The sequence below is a fragment of the Oncorhynchus tshawytscha genome, linkage group LG16, assembly GCF_018296145.1.
Source record: "Oncorhynchus tshawytscha isolate Ot180627B linkage group LG16, Otsh_v2.0, whole genome shotgun sequence".
Classification (NCBI taxonomy): domain Eukaryota; kingdom Metazoa; phylum Chordata; class Actinopteri; order Salmoniformes; family Salmonidae; genus Oncorhynchus; species Oncorhynchus tshawytscha.
The window spans coordinates 80058295-80082552 of NC_056444.1; the positions used below are offsets into that span (position 1 = coordinate 80058295).

Consider the following 24258-nt stretch of genomic DNA (forward strand, 5'->3'; position numbering starts at 1 on the left):
ACAGACACACTAGCACAGACACACTAGCACAGACACACTAGCACACAGACACACTAGCACAGACACACTAGCACACAGACACACTAGCACACAGACACACTAGCACACAGACACACTAGCACACAGACACACTAGCACACAGACACACTAGCACACAGACACACACTAGCACACAGACACACTAGCACACAGACACACTAGCACACAGACACACTAGCACACAGACACACTAGCACACAGACACACTAGCACACAGACTAACACAGATGCAGTAAGACACTCTAACACAGACACACATATATTTTGTATTGTTTGTACATCCCTGTATTTTAAATTTGTGTGACTGTCCTTGTGTATCAGTGTTTTGTTACTTGTCGTGTTTTTTTGTGGACCCCAGGAAGAGTAGCTGCTGATTCTACAAAAGCTAAATGGGGATCCAACTAAACAAACAAACAACAAAGTGAGAGGGATTCAATCATCACAGCTAAAGAAAGGCCAAACAAAAGCTCCTTAGTTTGAAAGTTTCTCGTCTTTTCCTTTTGTTTTAACAATGGGGGTTTAGTTTCCTCTGGAGCTCAATCAAAAGCTTTTGTGCACTTCAATTAAGGCTTCTAAGTGTTCAAGTGTTTTTATGTCCACCCTTGCAGCCCAGGAGGCCCCTTGGCCCCTGGGCCCCTGGGTGTGAGGCAGTGAGCTGAGGATGATGGCCTGGGGGGCCCCTCATTGGAAGGCCTGGTGAAAGCGAGGCAGGGTGGTCGTGCTGAGGCTGGAGCTAAACACTGGCGGGAGAGGGTGCAGGGGCCCTAGACCCAGGCCCCTGCTGGAGCCATGCTGCTCCTGAGGTTGAGGTTGCAAAGAGGTAAGAGGTGCGGCTGTGGCAGCGGCGTGGGGCTCAGTGCCACGCAAGGATGACGAAGAGGAGGAAGAGGAGGAGGCAGCAGATGAGGTGTACCCCATGACTAGTCCTGCTGTGCTGATGGGGGCGTTGTAGGGGGGCAGGTTGAGAGGCAGGAAGCCCAGCAGGTGAGAGAAGTCCATGTTAGCTGTGCACAGAGACTCAGCGATGACAGCAGGGCTCTTAGACAGGAGGGGGTCACCACACAGCTCGTCTGTCAGGCCTGAGGGGTGCTCTAGTCCCTCCTTGGGGGGCGAGGCAGCAGTATGATGATGATGATCGCCTGAGTGGTGGCCCGGCAGCCCACTCTGCAGATCCATGAGAAAGCTCTCCATCTCCACTTTGAGGGGCTTGTCCAGCAGGTATGAGGTAGATCCCAGCTGGTATTTGGGCGGCGGCTGGGCGTGCTGTTGCTGCTGGTGCTGTTGGGGCTGCTGCAGGTGGGGCAGCGGAGGGGAGTTTTGGATGTGGTGGTGATGGTGGTGGTGGTGGTGGTGGTGGTGCGGGGGATGGAGGGGGGGCTCCATGTGGCTGCCCATCCCCATGGCAGCGGACAGGGAGCCGGGCATCAGAGAGTGGTGGTGGCCCACCCCAGGGTTGGACATGGCCTGGAGGTGGTGGGGGTTGTACATGCCCATGGGGAAGGGGGTGCCGCTGGGGAACGTCTTGGCCAGCATGTGGTCTTTGTTGGAACTCATACTGCACATCATGGGGCTGAGCTCCTCTTTAACAGTGCAGGGGGAAGAGCCAGAGCCCAGCATGCCTTGCATGTCCAGAGGCTCTGTCTTTATTTTCAGCAGCTCCTGAGAGTGGCTCTTCTTCACATGCCGCGTCAGGTGGTCCTTCCTGCCGAAGCGCTGGGCGCAGTACTGACACAGGAAGTCCTTTCTGCCGGTGTGGACCACCATGTGGCGACGCACGTCCTTCCGTGTGTAGAAGCGGCGGTCACAGTGGTCACACGGATGCTTCTTCTCCTTGGCACCTCCGGAGGACTTGCCCGAGTGGCTCTTGAGATGCTCCATCAGGGCAGGGGTACTCTCGTAGCTCTGCAGGCACACCTTACAGGTGAGGTCCCCAGCCGTGGCTGAATGCATGGCCACATGACGCTTGTAGCCCAGCTTGGTGTTGTAGTGCTTGCCACATTCCTCACACTTGAAGGCCTCTTTGTTGGGGTCATGGGTCTGCAGGTGGTTCTTCAGGTGATCTTTGCGGTGAAACATTTTCTCGCAGAACGAGCACTGGTGAGTTTTCTGCGGAGAGTGTGTGGCCATATGCCTGGATAACGAAGAGAGTACAGTATGAGAAAAAAGTTAGTCAGTGAAAGTGTTTTAGAGCAACTGTTTAAAAACTCTTGGAGGAGTGATGTTTTACCTGAACAGTTTATATTTGGAGCTGAAGGCCTTAGGACAGTGTGGCTGGGAGCAATGGAAGGGTTTCTCTCCCGTGTGACAGAAAGAGTGAAGCCGAAGCTTATCCTGCGAACCAAACCAAGTCCCACACACCAAACACTCGTTGCCGCTGGCTCGCTCTTCCCTCTCTCTCCCTCTCTCTGTCCGTGGCAGGGTAGAGTCGCTGTACAGCTCGGCAGCGGCTAGTCGTTCCTCGTCCTCCGGCGTCAGTGCTGTAACATGGCGTGGAGCCTCGGCGGCACCAGCTGCCATGGCAGCCCTAGGGTGCTGTTGCCATGAAATCCCGGCCGTGGCTTCCCTGCCTTCCAGGCTCTACGTGGGGAGTGGTGGAGGGCAGTGTAGGGCGAGGCTCCAGGCAGGACCGGGTAGGGCTTAGGAGGGCTACGGTCTGGGCCTCAGATAGTGCTGCTGTTGTCAATGTCTGCTGAAAAAACAAAAGTATTTGTTTACTTGTTGTTGCACTATGATGTGAGAGTGCAACTGTGTACATTTTCAAATTCCCTCACTCACTCACTCACTCGGTCGGTCGGTCCCGACAACTATGGTTGAGGGTGAGTAGGAAATGATTCAATCAGTGTAGCTGAAGATCTGTGATAAAATTTAAAGGCACTTTCCCATTGAGCAGACATATGCAGCGTTTCCCACGGGGGACCAGTATGAAAACTAATATGAAAATGTATGAACTCTCTATTCTGAGTCGCTCTGGACAAGAACAACTGCTAAATGACTCAACTGATTGTCTTTCTGCTATGAAAATGGACAAACAGACTTGACTTGTGACTTGGACAGGGCAGAGTTCCAGTCCAAACACCCGTTGGGCACTAGGGGGCACTAAAGGACAATGTGGCATAGTGGTACACAAATGAAAAGTGACGAATAGGAATGTCTGAGACAGTTCATTCCCAGTCGTTGAGTCATTCAGCCATCCCACTCGTCACAGTATTCATCTATGTAAAATGTCAACGTCTTATCCACTGAACGTTAGTCACGTGTTACCGATGTTTAGCACATACATGTTGTGTGCTCGGCTTCATACATGTCCTCGTCATGTTGTGTGCTCGGCTTCATACATGTCCTCGTCATGTTGTGTGCTCGGCTTCATACATGTCCTCGTCATGTTGTGTGCTCGGCTTCATACATGTCCTCGTCATGTTGTGTGCGTGGCTTCATACATGTCCTCGTCATGTTGTGTGCTCGGCTTCATACATGTCCTCGTCATGTTGTGTGCTCGGCTTCATACATGTCCTCGTCATGTTGTGTGCTCGGCTTCATACATGTCCTCGTCATGTTGTGTGCTCGGCTTCATACATGTCCTCGTCATGTTGTGTGCTCGGCTTCATACATGTCCTCATCATGTTGTGTGCTCGGCTTCATACATGTCCTCGTCATGTTGTGTGCTCGGCTTCATACATGTCCTCGTCATGTTGTGTGCTCGGCTTCATACATGTCCTCGTCATGTTGTGTGCTCGGCTTCATACATGTCCTCGTCATGTTGTGTGCTCGGCTTCATACATGTCCTCGTCATGTTGTGTGCTCGGCTTCATACATGTCCTCGTCATGTTGTGTGCTCGGCTTCATACATGTCCTCGTCATGTTGTGTGCTCGGCTTCATACATGTCCTCGTCATGTTGTGTGCTCGGCTTCATACATGTCCTCGTCATGTTGTGTGCTCGGCTTCATACATGTCCTCGTCATGTACATGTCCTCGTCATGTTGTGTGCTCGGCTTCATACATGTCCTCGTCATGTTGTGTGCTCGGCTTCATACATGTCCTCGTCATGTTGTGTGCTCGGCTTCATACATGTCCTCGTCATGTTGTGTGCTCGGCTTCATACATGTCCTCGTCATGTTGTGTGCTCGGCTTCATACATGTCCTCGTCATGTTGTGTGCTCGGCTTCATACATGTCCTCGTCATGTTGTGTGCTCGGCTTCATACATGTCCTCATCATGTTCTGTGACTTCCCCCCCAAAAAACGTGGGTGCACAAAGCAGGCATTGTGTGTGTATGTGTATGTGTGTGTGTGTGTGTGTATGTGTATGTGTATGTGTGTGTATGTGTGTGCATGCATGTACATGCATGTACATGTTATGAAGCTGGATAAGGCTCACATAATCCTACAGAAAACGATGAATCACACTCAGCCCCAGGGTATGGGGTGGGGGGGGTTACCATAAATTAACCAGTACCAGTCTATCTGCCTAAATTCATCAGATTCCTCTAATGTATAAATCCCTACCTTTAAATAAGAACAACACATGTCTAGTTTGGTCAGATTAAAATGAAAATCCAACCATTTCAGAGTGATACAGTAACTACATGTCTGGATACAGTTTCATTCCTGAGTGATATTTCATATAATAATAATATAAGCCATTTAACAGACACTTTTCTCCAAAGCCAGTCATGTCAAGCGTACATTTCTTACACCTTCCAAGCAACACTGTTGCACCATGTCTTTAAGTCACCTCTGCTGTCACCTCCGACCCCTCTCCTCCCACACAGCTAAGTCACATGGTCAAGTCCAAGGTCACCCTGGTCTGGCTCCTACTAACCACATCTGTGCCCCCACACTTGATATATACACACAGGAAACTGTTGAGAGTTGAAAAACCCAGCAGCGTTGCAGTTCTTGACACAAACCGGTGCACCTGGCACCTACTACCATACCCTGTTCAAAGCACTTAAATCTTTTGTCTTGCCCATTCACCCTCTGAATGGCACACATACACAATCCATGTTTCGATTGTCACAAGGCCAAAAAAAATGGTTCTTTAGCCTGTCTCCTTCCCTTCATCTCCACTGATTGAAGTGGATTTAACAGGTGACATCAATAAGGGATCATAGCTTCCACCTGGATTCACCTGGTCAGTCTGTCATTTTCAGAATGTTTTGAACACTCCGTCTAAATAAGTGTGTGCATACACACACAATACAACACACACACGACACACACACGACAACACACACACACAAAACACAACACAACACACTAACCCAGTTCCCACTACCCCATCTCTGTTGATAGGTGCAGTGTGATCTCTGGGATTCTCTGAGACAGAGAGGGTACAGGTCTGAATGGTATGAATTAATGGGAGACATCAGTACGTGTGTGTATATAGATGTGGTTAAGAGTAGCTGACAGCTGTGTTGGGGAGCTCATTACACGGTGTACACTACACCTCACACCATGACCCTTGACCCCTGCCAGTTCTAGTCCTGCATCACACGGCGTCCACTACACCTCACACCGTGACCCCTGACATTTCTAGTCCTGCATCACACGGCGTCCACTACACCTCACACCGTGACCCCTGACCCCTGAAAGTTCTAGTCCTGCATCACATGGCGTACACTACACCTCACACCATGACCCTTGACCCCTGCCAGTTCTAGTCCTGCATCACACGGCGTCCACTACACCGCACACCGTGACCCCTGACCCCTGACAGTTCTAGTCCTGCATCACACGGAGTACACTACACCTCACACCGTGACCCCTGACATTTCTAGTCCTGCATCACACGGCGTCCACTACACCTCACACCGTGACCCCTGACCCCTGAAAGTTCTAGTCCTGCATCACACGGAGTACACTACACCTCACACCGTGACCCCTGACAGTTCTAGTCCTGCATCACACGGAGTACACTACACCTCACACCGTGACCCCTGACAGTTCTAGTCCTGCATCACATGGCGTACACTACACCTCACACCATGACCCTTGACCCCTGCCAGTTCTAGTCCTGCATCACATGGCGTCCACTACACCGCACACCGTGACCACTGACCCCTGACAGTTCTAGTCCTGCATCACACGGAGTACACTACACCTCACACCGTGACCCCTGCCAGTTCTAGTCCTGCATCACACGGAGTACACTACACCTCACACCGTGACCCCTGACAGTTCTAGTCCTGCATGTACACTACACCTCACACCGTGACCCCTGCCAGTTCTAGTCCTGCATCACACGGAGTACACTACACCTCACACCGTGAACCCTGACAGTTCTAGTCCTGCATCACACGGAGTACACTACACCTCACACCGTGACCCCTGACCCCTGACAGTTCTAGTCCTGCATCACACGGAGTACACTACACCTCACACCGTGACCCCTGACAGTTCTAGTCCTGCATCACACGGAGTACACTACACCTCACACCGTGACCCCTGACCCCTGACAGTTCTAGTCCTGCATCACAAGGAGTACACTACACCTCACACCATGACCCCTGACAGTTCTAGTCCTGCATCACACAGAGTACACTACACCTCACACCGTGACCCCTGACAGTTCTAGTCCTGCATCACACGGAGTACACTACACCTCACACCGTGACCCCTGACCCCTGCCCCGCCGGTCCTAGGCATCACATCCAATAACTAACGCTTCCTACATAAAAACACCTAGCATCTACACCAGGACTCAACAACAAGACTTGTTTCTGCTATGTCATGTAATCATTTCAGGACGAATAACACACCAACAACAACACACAACTGAGCTCCACATAAGACCTCTTCATCAGCCCCGTAATATATAGTAGTAACCAACACCTCCATCAATCCCTACCTAGAACTATCTCACCATCTAACATAATGACCTCCTGAAATCCCCATACTCTCTCCATCTCTGCCGTGACTAAACTACACCTCTTCATTCCATTACATTAGAATAAAATGTACAAGTCCCATTGTAAAAACCTGCCCACACATCAGTACAGTCATCCTCTGTCATTTATCAACCACTAACAGCTTCATACTGTGTGTGGCCCTTCTGCTCTGTGATATGTGTATGAGCTATACACGCTATGTTCCTCTGATGATTTAAATGTCCTTTACTTCATTATTTTTTTTTTATCTTTGTTCGTTTTCCCCTGACCCATCAGGCTCCGCCCCTCGCCCTCCCCTGCAGGGACCACAGTATGTGTGGTAGTCAGGAGGGTAGTCAGGGAGGTAGTGGAGAGGGTAGTCGGGAGGGTAGTCAGGGAGGAAGTCAGGAGGGTAGTCATGGAGGTAGTCAGGGGGGAAGTCAGGGGGAGTCAGGGGGGGGAGTCATGGGGGAGTCAGGTAGGGAGTCAGGTAGGGAGTCAGGTAGGGAGTCAGGTGGGGAGTCAGGTGGGGAGTCAGGAGGGGAGTCAGGAGGGGAGTCAGGAGGGTAGTCAGGAGGGTAGTCAGGGAGGTAGTCAGGGAGGTAGTCAGGGAGGTAGTCAGGGAGGTAGTCAGGGAGGTAGTCAGGAGGGTAGTCAGGGAGGAAGTCAGGAGGGTAGTCAGGTAGGAAGTCAGGAGGGTAGTCAGGAGGGTAGTCGTGGACGTAGTCAGGAGAGTAGTCAAAAGGGTAATCAGGGACGTAGTCATGGATGTAGTCGCGAGGTAGTCAGGGAGTAGTCAGGCTAGCCATAGCAAAGCACCGCACGCAATGCTTTCCCACTGGGCGCACACTGGTTGAATCAACGCTGTTTCCCGTCATTTCAATTAAATGATGGTAGCCTTTGCCCAAACGGTACTGTATATTCACTGTGAATGTCTATAAATAATAAACCTATGCACAATGATTTCATCATGTGGTAGCATTGTAAAGCATGGTCTACCCCAGGAAAGAGAAAAGCATTGTCTACCCCAGGAAAGAGAAAAGCATGGTCTACCCCAGGAAAGAGAAAAGCATTGTCTACCCCAGGAAGAGAGAAAAGCATTGTCTACCCCAGGAAGGGAGAAAAGCATTGTCTACCCCAGGAAGGGAGAAAAGCATTGTCTACCCCAGGAAGGGAGAAAAGCATTGTCTACCTCAGGAAAGAGAAAAGCATTGTCTACCTCAGGAAAGAGAAAAGCATTGTCTACCCCAGGAAAGAGAAAAGCATTGTCTACCCCAGGAAAGAGAAAAGCATTGTCTACCCCAGGAAAGAGAAAAGCATTGTCTACCTCAGGAAAGAGAAAAGCATTGTCTACCTCAGGAAAGAGAAAAGCATTGTCTACCTCAGGAAAGAGAAAAGCATTGTCTACCTCAGGAAAGAGAAAAGCATTGTCTACCTCAGGAAAGAGAAAAGCATTGTCTACCTCAGGAAAGAGAAAAGCATTGTCTACCTCAGGAAAGAGAAAAGCATTGTCTACCCCAGGAAAGAGAAAAGCATGGTCTACCCCAGGAAAGAGAAAAGCATTGTCTACCCCAGGAAAGAGAAAAGCATGGTCTACCCCAGGAAAGAGAAAAGCATGGTCTACCCCAGGAAAGAGAAAAGCATCGTCTACCCCAGGAAAGAGAAAAGCATCGTCTACCCCAGGAAAGAGAAAAGCATCGTCTACCCCAGGAAAGAGAAAAGCATTGTCTACCTCAGGAAAGAGAAAAGCATTGTCTACCCCAGGAAAGAGAAAAGCATTGTCTACCCCAGGAAAGAGAAAAGCATTGTCTACCCCAGGAAAGAGAAAAGCATTGTCTACCCCAGGAAAGAGAAAAGCATTGTCTACCTCAGGAAAGAGAAAAGCATTGTCTACCTCAGGAAAGAGAAAAGCATTGTCTACCCCAGGAAAGAGAAAAGCATCGTCTACCCCAGGAAAGAGAAAAGCATTGTCTACCCAGGAAAGAGAAAAGCATTGTCTACCTCAGGAAAGAGAAAAGCATTGTCTACCCAGGGGCAGAGTAATCTACTGTCCACTCTAACAATTGTCAGTGCTGAGTGTTTCCATGCATTGCAGACAAAAATAGAATATACTGAGATAGCAAATCAACATCCAGGAAGAGTATCGCATCACAGGTCCATCACAAACATGGACAGCAGGATGTTGTAAGACTGCCATGCATAAAAAGGTTTCTCTATGAGAAAACCCTTCCACATGCAACTGTCTAGTCTAGAACTTAGAACCTAGTCTAACTGTCTAGTCTAAAACCTAGAACCTAGTCTAACTGTAGTCTAAAACTTAGAACCTAGTCTAACTGTCTAGTCTAGAACTTAGAACCTAGTCTAACTGTCTAGTCTAAAACCTAGAACCTAGTCTAACTGTCTAGTCTAAAACCTAGAACCTAGTCTAACTGTCTAGTCTAAAACCTAGAACCTAGTCTAACTGTCTAGTCTAGAACTTAGAACCTAGTCTAACTGTCTAGTCTAAAACCTAGAACCTAGTCTAACTGTCTAGTCTAAAACCTAGAACCTAGTCTAACTGTCTAGTCTAAAACCTAGAACCTAGTCTAACTGTCTAGTCTAAAACCTAGAACCTAGTCTGTCTAGTCTAAAACCTAGAACCTAGTCTAACTGTCTAGTCTAAAACCTAGAACCTAGTCTAACTGTCTAGTCTAAAACCTAGAACCTAGTCTAACTGTCTAGTCTAAAACCTAGAACCTAGTCTAACTGTCTAGTCTAAAACCTAGAACCTAGTCTGTCTAGTCTAAAACCTAGAACCTAGTCTGTCTAGTCTAAAACCTAGTCTAACTGTTTAGTCTAAAACCTAGAACTTAGTCTAACTGTCTAGTCTAAAACCTAGAACCTAGTCTAACTGTAGTCTAAAACCTAGAACCTAGTCTAACCGTAGTCTAAAACCTAGAACCTAGTCTAACTCTAATCTAAAACCTAGAACAGAAATTCCCCTCTACTTTCCAACTGTTCCAAGTGTCTTTGGTTTTGTCCAAGATGAAAGAGCTTCCACATTCCTTTCCTTTGGGGTCAGGGGTCATCTCGTACACTTCTCTCTGGCTCCTGCATGTGGAGTTGTTTTAACCCTTTCACAGTCACACCGCTGAAATGAGGGGCGCTAAGCAGAAGGTAGGCACAGAGTAGTCAGGGCTGTGAGAGCTGTGAGAGCAGAGGGCCTGAGGCTACAGAACCTGTTCAACTAAACCACTGAGATAAATATAGAATATAGAAACTGAGTTCAGCTTCCTGAGCTTAGGTGACAACAGCCGCACTCACCAGAGGAGAGGAGGGGCAAAACACCGATTACACAAATATTGTGACAAATATACATAAATACACAAACAAACTCTCATATGTCTCGCTGGTTACATCCGTGTCACCTTGTGTGAATATTTTGGTAGTGTAACCTCTTTTTGCATTATCTGAGAATATTATGATAGTTCATGCCAGTATAGCATGTCTGACTAGTTTGAAAGTACAAGAGGATGTGTGAGAAAGGGAGTTTCCAGAGAGAATTGGACAGATCGATGCTGGGAGATATCGTAAGAGAGGGTGTGGGGGAGAGCTTCTGCAAGTGAGTGAGTGAAAGATAGGGAATGAGAGAGAGACGGTGAGCGAAGGACTGAGAAGCTGAGTGAGGGACTGAGAGGGAGGACGAATAGAAACACAGAGAAAGACTGCAGGTCTGGAGGGAGGGAGGGAGGGGGGAGTCACTTGCAACAGTGGAATTCGCCTTTAGCAATAGTGTAGTGACTCCACAGTGGAGGTTGGCACGTCATGCTTTACCAACCACATTGACAAAAGAGTGACAGGGGAGGAAGTGGAGACACTCCTACAGGCAGGACCAGATAGGAGAGTAGAAAGGAGAGTGAGGAGGGAGGTGTTCCGTTGAATAGCATAGCTCCTTGCATCGCGAACTGCTCAGAGAGGACTATGTATGGTGACCGACAACAACGATCAACGCAGTGACCAACAAGTTCTGAAAGTGGGCTTTTATGAGGCTGCAGTCAAGTTCTCTCTCTGAACAAGTCAACCCCTCTGTTGTCTCTCCCTCCCTCCTTTCCTCTCTCCCACCATTCACATAAATGGGCAGGTTTCAGTTCCTCTAATGGTTGTTGGCTTTGACAGCCTGGTCTTATAGACTAGACGTAACATAGTATACGTACATGTGTTATTTCACTTTTTTTTTTATTATACTTTTTTTTTTAAACTTCAGTTGATTTTAGCACTTTCTTTTTTTAAACTGCATTGTAGGTTTAAAGGGCTTGTAATTTTGCATTTCACTGTAAGGTCTACCTACACCTGTTGTACTCGGCGCATCTGACAAAGAACATTTTATTTGATTTTACTTGAAATTCGGGACACTCAAATTAGTATGTTACTTTTGGTATGGTCACATAAGGCAGAAGACAAAAACTAAAGTAGGTGGTTGGTTGGGGTGTCTGGGTAGGCATATAACCCAAACATCTAGCAACCCAAAGGTTGTGTGTTCGAATCTCATCCTTCCACTGACCTTAACTCCTTACCTGAACCCTTAACCCCAACCTACCTAAAATTAGCCACCTAGCTAACGTTAGCATTAGCCACCTACCTAACGTTAGCCACAACAAATACAAAATGGATGATGGACATACACAAATGAATACGTACCACATTAAACGTAAATCCAGGACACCCCAATTAGTACGATATTTTACGTTTGGTATGGTACGTCTACCCCTGAGTCCAGGTTGGTTTTGACCTCCTGGTGTGGAGGATTTTGTAGAGTTGGTGGTGGTGGGGAGAGGGGACAGAAGAGGAACCCCTCCCTGCCACGCATGAAGAAGACTCTGTGCCAAACCCGCACATTCCCGGCAGTTGGAGCCAGTAGGCCTGGACAGGCAGCAAGCAGTGGGTTCGGGATGTGGCCAAACAACTCTGCGCTCTGCCCGGGCTAAAGATAGCCCCTGTGGTTGTGGGGACTCATCTGACAGTTACAGAGGAACACCTTCATGAGGGCTCTGTCTCTCTCTCCTCGGTTCACCTTTCACTGTTGGATCTTCCAAGTCACTTTTGTCTTTCTTTTTTCTTTGTCTGACTTTTGTAAATCCAGCACAGATGAGTGATTGAACCCCAGAGGAAGTATTTATTTTTCACACTTAAACAGCCATGAAGCCTTGTCATCTGTCAGCCAACAATAAAAAGCATTGACAAATCTGTGGTCACCAAAGAGATTTGCAACAGGTACACTCTTATTTCTGGTCACTTTCTGTGTTGTATCTACAACTCTGTGTGTGTCTATGGATACATCCTGCAACAGTAATGATAGCGGGAGGTCAACTGGGTTTTTGGGGTTAAGTCTGAGTTCATGCTGCTTCCTTTACTCAGTTCTGTTACACCACATAACCTGCAGAGATTGTTGTGTATGGTGCACTGTTGTGTATGGTGCACTGTTGTGTATGGTGCACTGTTGTGTATGGTGCACTGTTGTGTATGGGGCACTGTTGTGTATGGGGCACTGTTGTGTATGGGGCACTGTTGTGTATGGTGCACTGTTGTGTATGGTGCACTGTTGTGTATGGTGCACTGTTGTGCGAGGGGCACTGTTGTGTATGGTGCACTGTTGTGCGAGGGGCACTGTTGTGTATGGTGCACTGTTGTGTATGGGGCACTGTTGTGTATGGTGCACTGTTGTGCGAGGGGCACTGTTGTGCGAGGGGCACTGTTGTGCGAGGGGCACTGTTGTGCGAGGGGCACTGTTGTGTATGGTGCACTGTTGTGTATGGGGCACTGTTGTGTATGGGGCACTGTTGTGTATGGGGCACTGTTGTGTATGGGGCACTGTTGTGTGAGGGGCACTGTTGTGTGAGGGGCACTGTTGTGTGAGGGGCACTGTTGTGTGAGGGGCACTGTTGTGTGAGGGGCACTGTTGTGTGAGGGGCACTGTTGTGTGAGGGGCACTGTTGTGTGAGGGGCACTGTTGTGTGAGGGGCACTGTTGTGTATGGGGCACTGTTGTGTATGGGGCACTGTTGTGTGAGGGGCACTGTTGTGTGAGGGGCACTGTTGTGTGAGGGGCACTGTTGTGTGAGGGGCACTGTTGTGCGAGGGGCACTGTTGTGCGAGGGGGCACTGTTGTGCGAGGGGCACTGTTGTGCGAGGGGCACTGTTGTGCGAGGGGCACTGTTGTGCGAGGGGGCACTGTTGTGCGAGGGGCACTGTTGTGCGAGGGGCACTGTTGTGTGAGGGGCACTGTTGTGTGAGGGGCACTGTTGTGCGAGGGGCACTGTTGTGCGAGGGGCACTGTTGTGTGAGGGGCACTGTTGTGCGAGGGGCACTGTTGTGCGAGGGGCACTGTTGTGCGAGGGGCACTGTTGTGCGAGGGGCACTGTTGTGCGAGGGGCACTGTTGTGTGAGGGGCACTGTTGTGTGAGGGGCACTGTTGTGCGAGGGGCACTGTTGTGCGAGGGGCACTGTTGTGCGAGGGGCACTGTTGTGCGAGGGGGCACTGTTGTGCGAGGGGCACTGTTGTGCGAGGGGCACTGTTGTGCGAGGGGCACTGTTGTGCGAGGGGCACTGTTGTGCGAGGGGCACTGTTGTGTATGGTGCACTGTTGTGTATGGTGCACTGTTGTGTATGGTGCACTGTTGTGTGAGGGGCACTGTTGTGTGAGGGGCACTGTTGTGTGAGGGGCACGGTTGTGTGAGGGGCACGGTTGTGTGAGGGGCACTGTTGTGTATGGGGCACTGTTGTGTATGGGGCACTGTTGTGTGAGGGGCACTGTTGTGTGAGGGGCACTGTTGTGTGAGGGGCACTGTTGTGTGAGGGGCACTGTTGTGTGAGGGGCACTGTTGTGTATGGGGCACTGTTGTGTATGGGGCACTGTTGTGTATGGGGCACTGTTGTATATGGGGCACTGTTGTGCGAGGGGCACTGTTGTGCGAGGGGCACTGTTGTGCGAGGGGCACTGTTGTGTGAGGGGCACTGTTGTGTGAGGGGCACTGTTGTGTATGGGGCACTGTTGTGCGAGGGGCACTGTTGTGCGAGGGGCACTGTTGTGCGAGGGGCACTGTTGTGCGAGGGGCACTGTTGTGTATGGGGCACTGTTGTGTATGGGGCACTGTTGTGTATGGGGCACTGTTGTATATGGGGCACTGTTGTGCGAGGGGCACTGTTGTGCGCGGGGCCTGTTGTGCGAGGGGCACTGTTGTGCGAGGGGCACTGTTGTGTATGGGGCACTGTTGTGTATGGGGCACTGTTGTGTGAGGGGCACTGTTGTGTATGGGGCACTGTTGTGTGAGGGGCACTGTTGTGTATGGGGCACTGTTGTGTATGGGGCACTGTTGTGTGAGGGGCACTGTTGTGCGAGGGGCACTGTTGTGTATGGGGCACTGTTGTGCGAGGGGCACTGTTGTGCGAGGGGCACTGTTGTGCGAGGGGCACTGTTGTGTGAGGGGCACTGTTGTGCGAGGGGCACTGTTGTGCGAGGGGGCACTGTTGTGCGAGGGGCACTGTTGTGTGAGGGGCACTGTTGTGTGAGGGGCACTGTTGTGTGAGGGGCACTGCGTGTGAGGGGCACTGTTGTGCGAGGGGCACTGTTGTGCGAGGGGCACTGTTGTGCGAGGGGCACTGTTGTGCGAGGGGCACTGTTGTGCGAGGGGCACTGTTGTGTGAGGGGCACTGTTGTGCGAGGGGCACTGTTGTGCGAGGGGCACTGTTGTGCGAGGGGCACTGTTGTGCGAGGGGCACTGTTGTGCGAGGGGCACTGTTGTGCGAGGGGCACTGTTGTGCGAGGGGGCACTGTTGTGCGAGGGGCACTGTTGTGCGAGGGGCACTGTTGTGCGAGGGGCACTGTTGTGTATGGTGCACTGTTGTGTATGGTGCACTGTTGTGTATGGTGCACTGTTGTGTGAGGGGCACTGTTGTGTGAGGGGCACTGTTGTGTGAGGGGCACGGTTGTGTGAGGGGCACGGTTGTGTGAGGGGCACTGTTGTGTATGGGGCACTGTTGTGTGAGGGGCACTGTTGTGTGAGGGGCACTGTTGTGTGAGGGGCACTGTTGTGTGAGGGGCACTGTTGTGTGAGGGGCACTGTTGTGTATGGGGCACTGTTGTGTATGGGGCACTGTTGTGTATGGGGCACTGTTGTATATGGGGCACTGTTGTGCGAGGGGCACTGTTGTGCGAGGGGCACTGTTGTGCGAGGGGCACTGTTGTGTGAGGGGCACTGTTGTGTGAGGGGCACTGTTGTGTATGGGGCACTGTTGTGCGAGGGGCACTGTTGTGCGAGGGGCACTGTTGTGCGAGGGGCACTGTTGTGCGAGGGGCACTGTTGTGCGAGGGGCACTGTTGTGCATGGGGCACTGTTGTGCATGGGGCACTGTTGTGTATGGGGCACTGTTGTGCGAGGGGCACTGTTGTGCGCGGGGCCTGTTGTGCGAGGGGCACTGTTGTGCGAGGGGCACTGTTGTGTATGGGGCACTGTTGTGTATGGGGCACTGTTGTGTGAGGGGCACTGTTGTGTATGGGGCACTGTTGTGTATGGGGCACTGTTGTGTGAGGGGCACTGTTGTGCGAGGGGCACTGTTGTGTATGGGGCACTGTTGTGCGAGGGGCACTGTTGTGCGAGGGGCACTGTTGTGCGAGGGGCACTGTTGTGCGAGGGGCACTGTTGTGCGAGGGGCACTGTTGTGCGAGGGGCACTGTTGTGTATGGGGCACTGTTGTGCGAGGGGCTCTGTTGTGCGAGGGGCTCTGTTGTGTATGGGGCACTGTTGTGTATGGGGCACTGTTGTGCGAGGGGCACTGTTGTGCGAGGGGCACTGTTGTGCGAGGGGCACTGTTGTGTATGGGGCACTGTTGTGCGAGGGGCACTGTTGTGCGAGGGGCACTGTTGTGCGAGGGGCACTGTTGTGCGAGGGGCACTGTTGTGCGAGGGGCACTGTTGTGCGTTGTGCGAGGGGCACTGTTGTGTATGGGGCACTGTTGTGCGAGGGGCTCTGTTGTGCGAGGGGCTCTGTTGTGTATGGGGCACTGTTGTGTATGGGGCACTGTTGTGCGAGGGGCACTGTTGTGCGAGGGGCACTGTTGTGCGAGGGGCACTGTTGTGTATGGGGCACTGTTGTGCGAGGGGCACTGTTGTGCGATGGGGCACTGTTGTGTATGGGGCACTGTTGTGCGAGGGGCTCTGTTGTGCGAGGGGCTCTGTTGTGCGAGGGGCTCTGTTTTGCGAGGGGCTCTGTTGTGCGAGGGGCTCTGTTGTGCGAGGGGCTCTGTTGTGCGAGGGGCTCTGTTGTGTATGGGGCTCTGTTGTGTATGGGGCTCTGTTGTGTATGGGGCTCTGTTGTGTATGGGGCTCTGTTGTGTATGGGGCTCTGTTGTGTATGGGGCTCTGTTGTGTATGGGGCTCTGTTGTGTATGGGGCTCTGTTGTGTATGGGGCTCTGTTGTGTATGGGGCTCTGTTGTGTATGGGGCTCTGTTGCGTATGGGGCTCTGTTGTGTATGAGGGGCAGATGCGTTTGAGGGGCACCTCCCAAAATAAACAGTCTAGATTACAGTACATCATGCATGGGGAGCGATTGGGAGGAGCACCACCCACTACTCACCAACCCATGACACTGTACCTTAACTGGAGAAACAGTACTGTAACCTCTGTCTTCTTCATGTGTAGTCCCACAGCCCGTCACTAACCTGACAGCAATTATCCGTGATCAAACGCCTTTAACACACCCTATATTCATTCCATGCTTTACAACAAGTGGAGAAAGGATATACACCTGGAGTATATACACAACCCTCCTGTGTTCACGCTCTGATTGAGACTCTAAAACGAGGCTCTTTCATAGAGCTATCTATCAGAGAAATACACTAAACACACACCTAATAACTATTCTATTGAAGCCACACAATGGACTTTATGACTGATTCTCTCAAACAACACTCTCAATGTGCTGTAGTCTGCTGAGAACTCTCAATATGCTGTATAGTCTGCTGAGAACTCTCAATGTGCTGTATAGTCTGCTGAGAACTCTCAATGTGCTGTATAGTCTGCTGAGAACTCTCAATGTGCTGTATAGTCTGCTGAGAACTCTCAATGTGCTGTATAGTCTGCTGAGAACTCTCAATGTGCTGTATAGTCTGCTGAGAACTCTCAATATGCTGTATAGTCTGCTGAGAACTCTCAATGTGCTGTATAGTCTGCTGAGAACTCTCAATATGCTGTATAGTCTGCTGAGAACTCTCAATATGCTGTATAGTCTGCTGAGAACTCTCAATGTGCTGTATAGTCTGCTGAGAACTCTCAATGTGCTGTATAGTCTGCTGAGAACTCTCAATATGCTGTATAGTCTGCTGAGAACTCTCAATGTGCTGTATAGTCTGCTGAGAACTCTCAATATGCTGTATAGTCTGCTGAGAACTCTCAATATGCTGTATAGTCTGCTGAGAACTCTCAATGTGCTGTATAGTCTGCTGAGAACTCTCAATGTGCTGTATAGTCTGCTGAGAACTCTCAATGTGCTGTATAGTCTGCTGAGAACTCTCAATGTGCTGTATAGTCTGCTGAGAACTCTCAATGTGCTGTATAGTCTGCTGAGAACTCTCAATGTGCTGTATAGTCTTCTGAGAACTCTCAATGTGCTGTATAGTCTTCTGAGAACTCTCAATGTGCTGTATAGTCTGCTGAGAACTCTCAATGTGCTGTATAGTCTGCTGAGAACTCTCAATGTGCTGTATAGTCTGCTGAGAACTCTCAATGTGCTGTATAGTCTGCTGAGAACTCTCAATGTGCTGTATAGTCTGCTGAGAACTCTCAATGTGCTGTATAGTCTGCTGAGAACTCTCAATGTGCTGTATAGTCTGCTGAGAACTCTCAATGTGCTGTAGTCTGCTGAGAACTCTCAATGTGCTGTAGTCTGCTGAGAACTCTCAATGTGCTGTATAGTCTGCTGAGAACTCTCAATGTGCTGTATAGTCTGCTGAGAACTCTCAATGTGCTGTATAGTCTGCTGAGAACTCTCAATGTGCCGTATAGTCTGCTGAGAACTCAATGTGCTGTATAGTCTGCTGAGAACTCAATGTGCTGTATAGTCTGCTGAGAACTCTCAATGTGCTGTATAGTCTGCTGAGAACTCTCAATGTGCTGTATAGTCTGCTGAGAACTCTCAATGTGCTGTATAGTCTGCTGAGAACTCTCAATGTGCTGTATAGTCTGCTGAGAACTCAATGTGCTGTATAGTCTGCTGAGAACTCTCAATGTGCTGTATAGTCTGCTGAGAACTCTCAATGTGCTGTATAGTCTGCTGAGAACTCTCAATGTGCTGTATAGTCTGCTGAGAACTCTCAATGTGCTGTATAGTCTTCTGAGAACTCTCAATGTGCTGTATAGTCTTCTGAGAACTCTCAATGTGCTGTATAGTCTTCTGAGAACTCTCAATATGCTGTATAGTCTTCTGAGAACTCTCAATGTGCTGTATAGTCTTCTGAGAACTCTCAATGTGCTGTATAGTCTGCTGAGAACTCTCATGTGCTGTATAGTCTGCTGAGAACTCTCAATGTGCTGTATAGTCTGCTGAGAACTCTCAATGTGCTGTATAGTCTGCTGAGAACTCTCAATATGCTGTATAGTCTGCTGAGAACTCTCAATGTGCTGTATAGTCTTCTGAGAACTCTCAATGTGCTGTATAGTCTTCTGAGAACTCTCAATGTGCTGTATAGTCTGCTGAGAACTCTCAATATGCTGTATAGTCTTCTGAGAACTCTCAATGTGCTGTATAGTCTGCTGAGAACTCTCAATGTGCTGTATAGTCTGCTGAGAACTCTCAATGTGCTGTATAGTCTGCTGAGAACTCTCAATGTGCTGTATAGTCTGCTGAGAACTCTCAATGTGCTGTATAGTCTGCTGAGAACTCTCAATGTGCTGTATAGTCTATTCAGAACGCACTGGGTAGAGACATCTGGACGACACAAGGCATCCTCTTAACGATGGCACGGGATGAAACAGGACTAATTAGAAAATGAACCGGCTCTACAAACAAAGACAAATTAAACAGGGCTTCCCTCCATCCCACCCAGAACTAACACTCATCTGTGGGGAACAATAGTGAAGGAAGAGGAGGAGGAGGGAAGGGGAGCGTGTGGAGAGGAAGAGGGAGGGAGAGGGAAGGGGAGAGTGTGGAGAGGAAGAGGTAGGGAGAGAGTGTGGAGAGGAAGAGGTAGGGAGAGAGTGTGGAGAGGAAGAGGTAGGGAGAGAGTGTGGAGAGGAAGAGGGAGAGTGTGGAGAGGAAGAGGGAGGGAAGGGGAGAGTGTGGAGAGGAAGAGGGAGGGAAGGGGAGAGTGTGGAGAGGAAGAGGGAGGGAAGGAAGGGGAGAGTGTGGAGAGGAAGAGGGAGGGAAGGGGAGAGTGTGGAGAGGAAGAGGGAGGGGGAGGGAGAGGGAAGGGGAAGAGGGAGGGAGAGGGAAGGGGAGAGTGTGGAGAGGAAGAGGGAGGGAAGGGGAGAGTGTGGAGAGAAGAGGGAGGGAAGGGGAGAGTGTGGAGAGGAAGAGGGAGGGAAGGGGAGAGTGTGGAGAGGAAGAGGGAGGGAGAGGGAAGGGGAAGAGGGAGGGAGAGGGAAGGGGAGAGTGTGGAGAGGAAGAGGAGGGGAAAGGGAAGAGGGAGGGAGAGGGAAGGGGAGAGTGTGGAGAGGAAGAGGGAGGGAAAGGGAAGGGGAGAGTGGAGAGGAAGAGGAGGGGGAGAGGAAGAGGGTGGGTCTGCCTCTGCTCAGTGTCTCTCTACCAACCTCCAGCAACACTATCAGTCACACCAACAGGAAAGAGGGATGTTTGGGGGGGCATACCTGCCTGTATCTCAATCGTACTCTGTCATGAAGATACAGACAATTTGTTTCGCTTTTTATTCAATATTTATTGTTTGACCCAAATTATGTGTCACTTTCCAACACTTCATCAAATTGTGTTTAACAATCACCTATTTCCAAGAAGTTGACTATATGTTTTGAGGAACTATCCAAATGTAGAGATTGAACAGTGTGTGTACTTGTTTTCCTACCTTATCATGGCCCTAACAGGCATTTCACTACACTCGCATTAACATCTGCTAACCATGTGTATGTGACAAGGGGTTATATCCTTCCTGTTTGGCCCTGTCCGGGGGTGTCCTCGGATGGGGCCACAGTGTCTCCTGACCCCTTCTGTCTCAGCCTCCAGTATTTATGCTGCAGTAGTTTATGTGTCGGGGGGCTAGGGTCAGTTTGTTATATCTGGAGTCCTTCTCCTGTCCTATTCGGTGTCCTGTGTGAATCTAAGTGTGCGTTCTCTAATTCTCTCTTTCTTTCTCTCTCTCGGAGGACCCTAGGACCATGCCCCAGGACTACCTGACATGATGACTCCTTGCTGTCCCCAGTCCACCTGACCGTGCTGCTGCTCCAGTTTCAACCGTGCTGCTGCTCCAGTTTCAACTGTTCTGCCTCATTATTATTCGACCATGCTGGTCATTTATGAACATTTGGACATCTTGGCCATGTTCTGTTATAATCTCCACCCGGCACAGCCAGAAGAGGACTGGCCACCCCACATAGCCTGGTTCCTCTCTAGGTTTCTTCCTAGGTTTTGGCCTTTCTAGGGAGTTTTTCCTAGCCACCGTGCTTCTACACCTGCATTGCTTGCTGTTTGGGGTTTTAGGCTGGGATTCTGTACAGCACTTTGAGATATCAGCTGATGTACGAAGGGCTTTATAAATACATTTGATTTTGATTTGATTTGATTTGACAAATACATGACATTTCACGAAAATAAAGTTGTGTGCTGCCAGGGGGCGCTCCGCCAACAGCCCCCCCACCTTTCTCCCTCTGTACCTCTGGCTCTACCTCACTACACCCCTCTCTCTACCTCCCTACACCCCTCTCTCTACCTCCCTACACCCCTCTCTCTACCTCCCTACACCCCTCTCTCTACCTCCCTACACCCCTCTCTCCCTCCCTACCTCTCCCTACCCCTCCCTACACCTCTCTCTACCTCCTATAACTCTCTCTCCCTCTACTGCTCTATACCTCCCTACACCTCTCAATTCAATTCAAGAGCTTTATTGGCATGGAAAACACCTCCCTACCTCTCCCTCCCTACCTCTCCCTCCCTCCCTCCCTCCCCTCCCTCCCTCCCTCCCTCCCTCTCCCTCCCCCTCCCTCCCTCCCTCCCTCTCCCTCCCTCCCCCCCTCCCTCCCTCTCCCTCCCTCCCTCCCTCCCTAGCTACCTCTCCCTCCCTCCCTCCCTCCCTCCCTCCCTACCTCCTCCCTCCCTCCCTCCCTCCCTCCCTCCCTCCCTCCCTCCCTCCCTCCCTCCCTCCCTCCCTCCCTCCCTAGCTACCTCTCCCTCCCTCCCTCCCTCCCTCCCTCTCCCTCCCTAGCTACCTCTCCCTCCCTAGCTACTTCTCTAGCTCTCTCCCTCCCTAGCTACCTCTCCCTCTCAACCACTCTCTACCTCTACCTCCACCTCTCTACCCCTCCACCTCCACCCCTCCACCTCCACCCCTCCACCTCCACCCCTCCACCTCTACCCCTCCACCTCTACCCCTCCACCTCTACCCCTCCACCTCTACCCCTCCACCTCTACCCCTCCACCTCTACCCCTCCACCTCTACCCCTCCACCTCTCTACCCCTCCACCTCTCTACCCCTCCACCTCTCTACCCCTCCACCCCTCCACCCCTCTACCCCTCCACCCCTCTACCCCTCCACCTCTCTACCCCTCCACCTCTACCCCTCCACCTCTACCCCTCCACCTCTACCCCTCCACCTCTCTACCCCTCCACCTCTCTACCCCTCCACCTCTACCCCTCCACCTCTACCCCTCCACCTCTCTACCCCTCCACCTCTCTACCCCTCCACCCCTCCACCCCTCTACCCCTCCACCTCTCTACCCCTCCACCTCTCTACCCCTCCACCCTCCACCCCTCCACCCTCCCTCCACCCTCTACCTCCACCTCCACCCCTCTACCTCCACCCCTCTACCTCCACCCTCTACCTCCACCCCTCTACCTCCACCCCTCTACCTCCACCCCTCTCCCTCCCTACCTCCACACCTGTGTGTGTTTCGTGAACACATGGTCATGGAGTAAGCTCAGATATAACATAAAAACATCTTCACTTTCAGATCCCAAATAAACAGATTATTAGGACCTGCCAAGATGACCTAAACTGAATGTCAACAGTTACCTCTAAAATACACAGTACCAGTCACCAGTTACCTCTAAAATACACAGTACCAGTCAAAAGTTACCTCTAAAATACACAGTAAGAGGTCAAAAGTTACCTCTAAAATACACAGTACCAGTCAAACGTTACCTCTAAAATACACAGTAAGAGGTCAAAAGTTAACAATAAATACATACAGTACCAGTCAACAGTTTGGACACATCTACTCATTCAAGGGTTTCTTTATTTTTACTATTTTATACAATGTAGAATAATAGTGAGGACGTCAAAACTATGAAATAACTACATGGAATCATGTAGTAACCCTTTGCATGTAGTAACCCACACTTTGCCTTGATGTCAGCTTTGCACACTCCTGGCATTCTCTCAACCAGCTTCACCTGGAATGCTTTTCCAACAGTCTTGAAAGAATTCCCACATATGCTGAGCACTTGTTGGCTGCTTTTCCTTCACTCTGCGGTCCAACTCATCCCAACCATCTCAATTGGGTTGAGGTCGGGTGATTGTGGAGGCCAGGTCATCTGATGCAGTACTCCATCACTCTTCTTCTTGGTCAAATAGCCCTTATACAGCCTGGAGGTGTGTTGGGTCATTGTCCTGTTGAAAAACAAAATGATAGTCCCACTAAGCGCAAACCAGATGGGATGGCATATCGCTGCAGAATGCTGTGGTAGCCATGCTGGTAAGTGTGCCTTGAATTCTAAATAAATCACAGACAGTGTCACCAGCAAAGCACCCCCACACCATCACACCTCCTCTGCCATGCTTCACGGTGGGAACCACACATGCGGAGATCATTCGTTCACCTACTCTGCTTCTCACAAAGACACGGCGGGTAGAACCAAAAATCTCCAATTTGGACTCATCAGACCTAAGGTCAGATTTCCACAGGTCTAATGTCCATTGCTCGTGCTTCATTGGCACAAACATGTCTCCTCTTCTTATTGGTGTCTTTTAGTAGTAGTTTCTTTGCAGCAATTAGACCATGAAGGCAGTCTTGTTGAGATGTGTCTGTTACTTGCACTCTATGAAGCCTTTATATGTGCTGAAATCTGAGGCTGGTAACTCTAATGAACGTATCCTCTGCAGCAGAGGAAATTCTGGGTCTTCCTTTCCTGTAGCGGTCCTCATGAGAGCCAGTTTCATCATAGCGCTTGGTGGATTTTGCGACTGCACTTGAAGAAAGTTTTTCCGGATTGACTGACCTTCATATCTTAAGGTATTGGTGGACTGTCGTTTCTCTTTCCTTATTTGTGCTGTTCTTAACATAATAAGGAGAAATTAAATTTAAAAATATGGACTTGGTATTTTGCCAAATAGGGCTATCTTCTGTATACCACCCCTACCTTGTAACAACACAACTGATTGGCTCAAACGCATTAAGAAGAAAATAAATGAACAAGGCACACCTGTAATTAAATGCATTTCAGGTGACTAACTCAAGAAGCTGGGGCGGCAGGGTAGCCTAGTGGTTAGAGTGTTGGACTAGTAACCGGAAGGTTGCAAGTTCAAACCCCTGAGCTGACAAGGTCTGTCGTTCTGCCCCTGAACAGGCAGTTAACCCACTGTTCCTAGGCCGTCATTGAAAATAAGAATTTGTTCTTAACTGACTTGCCTAGTTAAATAAAGGTAAAAATGTTTTTATTATAAGCTGGTTGAGAGAATGCCAAGAGCTGAAATCAAGAAAAAAGGTGGCTACTTTGAAGAATATAAAATATATTTTGATTTACTTTTTTGGTTACTACATGTGCTATTTCATAGTTTTGATGTCTTCACTATTACTCTACAATGGATAAAATAGTAAAAATAAAGACAATATGAGTAGGTGTGTCCAAACTTTTGACTGGTGCTGTATATCAGACTGTAAGAACACAGGAAGCTTTCTGTCACTCATTACTGTTGTTATAACTGACAGAGATCTCACAAGGGTAGATCCGCACATTACTGTTGTTATAACTGACAGAGATCTCACAAGGGTAGATCCGCACATTACTGTTGTTATAACTGACAGAGATCTCACAAGGGTAGATCTGCACATTACTGTTGTTATAACTGACAGAGATCTCACAAGGGTAGATCTGCACATTACTGTTGTTATAACTGACAGAGATCTCACAAGGGTAGATCTGCACATTACTGTTGTTAT

The 24258-nt window shown here is 49.9% G+C and overlaps 1 protein-coding gene across 2 annotated transcripts in view; it reads right to left on the reverse strand.

Annotated features, from left to right (window-relative positions):
• Positions 1-248: 248 nt before the first annotated feature.
• LOC112216392 (zinc finger protein PLAGL2) overlaps positions 249-24258 on the reverse strand; it is a 53400-nt gene continuing 29390 nt past the window's right edge. Inside the window, exons 2-3 of one of the 2 annotated variants that reach the window (XM_042299747.1) lie at positions 2267-2725; positions 249-2170 (exon numbers count right to left, since the gene is read on the reverse strand). In XM_042299747.1, coding sequence (XP_042155681.1) covers positions 721-2170; positions 2267-2556 — 1740 coding nt within the window. In that variant the 5' untranslated portion in view covers positions 2557-2725 and the 3' untranslated portion in view covers positions 249-720. Of the gene's footprint in view, positions 2171-2266; positions 2729-24258 lie in introns of both variants that reach the window. The other variant, XM_042299748.1, reaches the window with a different exon arrangement.